The following is a 6,548-nucleotide window of genomic DNA, read 5'->3' as shown; positions in this document are numbered from 1 at the left end:
TGGTTTTGCCAGAATCGGGGGTCTGCTCCGAGACCATAATGGTATCACTCTGATTCGTTTTTCTAGACCAGTTGGGTTGGCCGACCTGGCGGGGGCAGAACTTTTGGCCATTCTCGAAGCCTGTGAGTTATTTGGTGCTTTTAGATGGGTCAACTCTTGCTTACTCATTGAATCTAATTGTTATGCAGCTGTTAATTGGATTGTAAATCCCACTTCTATCTCGTCAGTTCATGTTGATGTTGTACGTAAAATTGTTGAGTATTGCAATGAAAACAAATGGATGGTCAAGTTCGTTTATGGAGAACGAAATATGGAAGCACATTGGCTTGCTCAAGAAGGTCTAAGTAGAGAACATTCGTTCGTGTGGATTACTAATGTGTGAAAGACTGTCGGCTGCAGTGGGTTGCTGTTTGGTTAACATTTGATAAGTCTTCTTGAAAAGGCGCGAGTTGACAGATTTTTGAAGACTCGTTAATAGTCGTGCCTCGGCCGCAGGTAAGGTTGGGTGCCTTAATTTGTCACCACGTTTGCTGCATTTGGATCCGACTGGCAGCCGATTATTGGCTCAGTGCTTGTCACCACGATGTTACAAATGGATCTTGTTGGTAACCACCTTTTGGCTTAGTGTTCATGTGTCTAAACGTGCTTTGTTGAAAGGTTATAGTGCTTTACCCTGAATTGGCTATTGCCTGAGAACTTGGTTTTCGAGTAGCTTTGGATGATGGTGTTTGATGTTCAAAGTGTTTTCTTAAGGATGGCCCTTGATAATTCTCCTTGATTGTTTACATATGTGTGTTTAAGTTGTGCTTCGGGGTATTATTTTTCCTCCAATTAGGATTAAGGAGGTTTTTTAACGAGACCTCGTCCATTACCGACTTTGTTCTGCTCAATAACATACAAGTTGCCTATGGGAAATTAAAAAGTATTCCTTCTAATGGATGCCACATATCGATCAAGATATTTTTCATCGATGGGAAATGTACTACGCTAGCAGTCCAAAAAATCTTCTCCATCACAACTTGTAATCTTCATCCAAAGCCTCCAGCTCTCTCTGGATTTCTAAGGATTCCTCTTCACCATCGGTAATACTGGATTTTCCATTTCTACTCTTCCAACAATAAAATCGATCAAAACAACTGCAAGAGGCTAATCAAAGAAAGATTAATTAATTGGCAGGGGAAAAAAACTAAAACGACAGATTAAGCTGAGTAAAATTTTAGATTATCATATGGAGGTAGTAAAACATCATTAGAACGAGGGACGAGTAAAACTCGATTCAAAATTTGATCTTTTCGATTAGATTTAGTTCGAATTAATTCGACTTGAAAAAATTTAAATCCAAATCGAGCTATATAATAGAACTCAAATAACTCGAAAGTTTTAGTAATTGGTGAATTAATTTTGGAATTTGAGTGGAACCCTTCAACTTTGTATGATATATGTATATCATATATGAAAAACATAAAGAAATATATATTTATTGTATATGGTTATAAGAAACCGTTTAAATTAGAATTAAATAGTACTATAATATTATAATTATTTATAATTAAATTTAAAGTAAAACTTGAACAACTCGATTCAACTCGAATTTTATAAACTCGACTTAACTTGAAAATTTTTAAATAAAATTTAAGTTATAAAATAAAAATTATCAACTTAAATAACTCAAAATTTAATTCAACTCGACTGAATCTCATTATATCCACAATAGTCCTTTTAAAAGTGCATTCATTATATTTCATCAAAGTCAGGTACCAAATCCGATATTATACCTTTAATATATCAAGGAGAAGCTTATGTATGTTCCGGTTCCAATTCCACTTCGAAGCGAAAAAGAAGAAGAAGAAAAGATAAAGAGGCAACGAATCCCTAGCGCAGCGTGCTCTCATTTATTCTATGTTCTGACTCTACAAAAGTCTCCGATCACCGGATAAATGGTCCCGTTGACCGGATCACCCACTGGAAAATAATCTAGCTTCTTTTGATTTGTGATCTTGAGTGTATGGATTCTCAAGAACTCCCTGATAATGAAAACAAGGGTTTTCGCTACGTGTTACTTCGAATCGCTTTTTCCCTTCTATTCCCCATCTTCGCTTTCTTTTCCTTATCTTTTCTCGTCGGATTGCTTGCCATTTTCATGGGAGAACTATCAATTTCCAATCCTATTTCTGTCCCCACACAGTGCAAGATAGTCTCTAGTAGTATGCTTCTCTCTATTTCTCTTTACTTATCTAACTTTGACTTCTCTTTCTATAATATTTTGATTATCTTTCTCATACTTAATCTCTCTCTTTTAGCTTAATTTTCAACTGTAACTAACAATTTCACATGTTATCGTTATTTATTTGCAATTCTTATTATTTCAAATCAGGTGTAGATATTAGGTCAACTAAGGTTTGCGAGCTTGGATTATTGAATTATAAGGCAAATCATGTTTTTTATCCTTTCGAGAAAAGCAAATTTAGATGCCGATATGATTATTACTGGACCTCAGTGTTCAAGGTAAAATTTATCTTATCTAAGTCACCGGCTCCTTTTTTTCTTAAATAATTTTGGAAAATATAGATGTTCTTTAATTGTGGCAAATATGCAGTTTCGTCTTAATTATTTTCCATTGTTACATATTATTTTCTTTTCTTATTGATTATTTTCGTAAGATATATTGATCGGTTTCTGGGATTTGCCAAATCTTGTAATTTAGTCGCATTACTGAAACTAATCAGATTTGTGAAAATAGGAAGGCATCAAATATTAAGTTCTCTAAATATCACTATTTCTATACTATTGTCTGCAAAACAATTGCAGGTGGAGTACAGAGACCATTCTTTGGGTCAGACGCAACTTGCCTTAACAGAGGCACCGAATGAAGCCCTTCCTCTTAGTTGCAGGCCTAACTTTGGTGCTGCATGGTTGACCAAAGATAAGTTTAAGGTAGTTTTTTTCAAGTTCCTATTGTTCCTTAATCCTTATGATGATGTGCTGATTAAAAGGTTTTTGTTTTTTATTTTTGAATTTTTTAATTGTGATTATATATATTTATATATCTGACAAATCCTTCTTTCCAGGTTAATGAAACCTATGACTGCTGGTATATTTTAGGTATTTCCACAGTAAAGTTGTATGATGATGGTTTTTTCAATTGCCAAGCAAAAGGTCCATCCTCAATTGAAATGATGAAACGATATCTAGTAATGTGAGTTTATTACTTGAGTCCCTTTTCCCGTTTTCTTTACATTTTATTTTATATAGTTGTGGGATGTTGTTTTCAGTGGCTTATTATCAACAATGTGCTTATCATGTAGTTAAATTGTTTGGTTGGGGTGAACCAGACTTGCATTCTGGTCCATTGCTATTTTTGAACTTGGGTTTCTAGTTATTTATTTACCCTCGGGATTACAAATTAGATCCATTTTGTTTCGAGCCTTATAAGGGTTACAACAGCAAGAGAAAGATGGTTTTCCTCTGTAAATTTTGAGGATCTGGGTGTGGAAAATTTGTTTTATGGCTATAGAGGAAGTGTGTGGTTTATATTTTATGAAGCGTGCAAAGCTGAAGTTATGCTGTTTTGAATGTAATGAATAGTATTCTGGGAAAATGGCAGCAGAGCTCTTACTGAATTTTGGAAGAGAGGACATGAATATGTGAACATAGGTTTCCAGTGAGATAGGACTTGAAAATTGTAAGAAGGTAATGGACTCTGTTAAAGGCAAAGAAGTGAAAGAGAGGGTAGGGGTTTATAGTGAAGTGCACTTGTGAAAATCGAACGATGGAATAATTTCTCTAGCTTTAGATTACAGTTGACATTTTCATGCCTTATTTTTCATCATTTAGCTAATGTGAAGTAATCTCATTTGCTAGTTATTTTTGCTTATCATAGTTGCAGAATAGTTAAGGAGGGCACTTTGTGGAACTTGTCTATTTTGATGTCTTAATGAGTAAATGCTGCTTTGCTCAGTTTCTAATTATTCATTGTTTTGATGGCATCAGATCCACCAAGATTTTACGGTCTTGGTTTTCAAGTGGGGGGAGAGCTAGATACTTGAGGTGGGAAACAATTGCAGGTGTTGTCACTGGTTTTTCAACATCTATAATCACTATCATCTTAGTTAGAATCCTACAACATATGAAGTCTTCGTTGCCTGAAGCCATTAACACAGCCCGTATCAAGCGTGTTTGTTTTCTAGTAGTGTACTTTTCTGTTGTATGTTGGTTAGCATTGCGATACTGGAGGAGGCTAAATATCCCAATTATTAGAGTTTACAACTACTACTACTAGGCAGCAGTTTGTGTTTTATTTACAAGTGCAAGTTCCCCGAGTACTGGGTATGTATGGAATGATGTATACTTGCGTTGAGCGGGTACCTGATTTTACGGGTTAACCGGCAAGGAGCAGAGAGAAAGAGCGGTGTAAAGATGATTTTGTGTATTATGATGTACGATATGTGTAAGTGTACCTGAGAGATTCAACTCAGTAGTTCACGGTGCATGTTCTAGTCTCTGCATTCTGTACTCTGTGTGGAGCAGGTTGATCATGATTTATAAACAATATATCACTTTTCTTTGTGTGTTTGCTTGCAGTGGGCGGGATTATTCTTGAATGATAGAAAATCGAAAAGCAACAGCTGATGACTATATTATATAAATGTTCTATATACATATATTGTGAGCTTGGGTGTAATGTAGCCAGATTAGGCGTTGCATGCGTGTCAGGGTCTATATAATCCAGTCACGTTATATGTACTCAGAAACGGTTGCAGGATTTTGATATTTAATAAACTTCACTAACCTGAAAGGTGCAGAAATTAGCCCTTTTTGTCTCATGCTTGTATTAATTTTATTGTTCAACGTTTTTTTTACTTTGACAACTTAACTTTCAGAAGTTATATTTTGATCACTTTAGAGACTTCAAGTCGCCTAATAGTATTCCATCGTTCATCCATACCTTGGGAATACAGTGTTGGATATGCCGACTTTATTGAGAACCTTTGCTTTTCATCCCACTTCCGACCAGGAGCATCGCCCCCTAATGCCTCTTGTGGCAGCTTAACCACAAAGATTTTGCGTATCAAATCCTCTGGCTCATTAGAATTTAAGGCCTTAGCAGCCTAAGGGAAGCCATGTATCAACCAAAAATCTGTCTTTTGGCCATTACGTGCTCATTCCATAGGCAAGAACAATTTAGTATTTGTCAAAGTAGTCGGTACGTCTTCATTCCAATGATACTTCGCCATAAGGACCTCGACCCATAATTTATCAGGTATAAAATTATAGATGAAATCCGATTTTCATTAGAAAAGCATTTTTATGCCATTCTCAACTTTTAAAGTCTACCCCTCCCACTTCCAATGGTCTCTGTATCGTATTCCAATTAATAAGATCCGTCCCTTTATATTGTTGGAATCCCGAACAAAGCTACGGACCATATGTTCCATTAAATACCCTAAGAAACACCTAATTTTCGTTTTAATCAACAAAAAAACTCAAATAAAAAAATTAACATCAAAATATATAGCAAACTACAGCAACATGCATTGAATCATCAACAAGAGAGTCACATACTTACAATCACATAAGTTTATCGCTTACGCATATTAAAACATTTTTGTAATGCATTAACATATCATAACCATCTTAGACATAGTAATAAATACTCATCAAACATCACCAAAACATATTCTTATCATATGAAGCATAGATGTACTAACTATATGTACTTATAGTAACTATGGATTGCTTTCTTTACGCAGTCATATGATATTATGGACACTCTTTTCTTGTTTTTATGCAACATAACCAAATCTCCATATAGTTCACTTAGCATCATAATGACCTACACACCAAGTGACATAGCTAGCATAATAAAGTTATACCAAATCAATAATACTAAATACAAAAGAAGGTAAACTATACCAGTAACCACCCAACTATAGCCCATTTTTATTTTGACCACCATTTTTGAATCATTGTCAATCAGACCACCCAACTATTTAAATACATTCAATCAAACCACTTGTCGTTAACAGAAGTGCCGTCGTTATTAATAAAATCGATATAATTACATATTTGATCTTCAATGTTTATACATTCTATCAATTTAGTCATAATTTTAATTCACTCCAATTGATGGTGACATATATCACTATCAGATTGGATGATATTTTATTAATTTTAATTTTTAATTTATTCTATTTTGCATCCAATAAGGTGGTGGGTCACCACCTTATTTGATAAGCAAAACCCTTTAAAACATATATCTTGCTTCCATGGAGGATTGAACTTACAACCCAGAGAAAAATCTTACTCAAATTAATTTCGAGTCGTGATTTCATAAACTTGACTTAAAATTTTTTTAACCCTAAACTGCCATTTTAAATATGTTAATTTTTATATTATTTTAAAATTTATCTACATATTATAGTTTTTAAAATTAAATTTTGAATTTCATTAATTTAATTGAATATAAGGTTTGGTTTAAGGGCTAAAGTGCTTGCATTTTTTTCTTAAATTATCAATACAAGTATGTTTCTAGTCACTTATTCACTTAA

At 34.3% G+C, this 6,548-nt stretch overlaps 1 protein-coding gene across 1 annotated transcript; it reads left to right on the top strand.

Moving 5' to 3' along the window:
• Positions 1-1,864: 1,864 nt before the first annotated feature.
• LOC120146222 lies at positions 1,865-4,530 on the top strand. The gene is made up of 5 exons (XM_039159852.1): positions 1,865-2,204; positions 2,375-2,505; positions 2,809-2,934; positions 3,069-3,196; positions 3,991-4,530. Exons 1-5 carry the CDS (start codon positions 2,006-2,008, stop codon positions 4,277-4,279), a joined length of 873 nt encoding a protein of 290 aa, XP_039015783.1. The 5' UTR covers positions 1,865-2,005; the 3' UTR covers positions 4,280-4,530.
• Positions 4,531-6,548: the final 2,018 nt, after the last annotated feature.

This window comes from Hibiscus syriacus, unplaced genomic scaffold (genome assembly GCF_006381635.1).
Source record: "Hibiscus syriacus cultivar Baekdansim isolate YM2019G1 unplaced genomic scaffold, ASM638163v2 tig00110904_pilon, whole genome shotgun sequence".
Classification (NCBI taxonomy): Eukaryota; Viridiplantae; Streptophyta; class Magnoliopsida; order Malvales; family Malvaceae; genus Hibiscus; species Hibiscus syriacus.
Note: the sequence above shows the minus strand (reverse complement) of the source record. Positions and strands in the feature narration are given on the sequence as shown.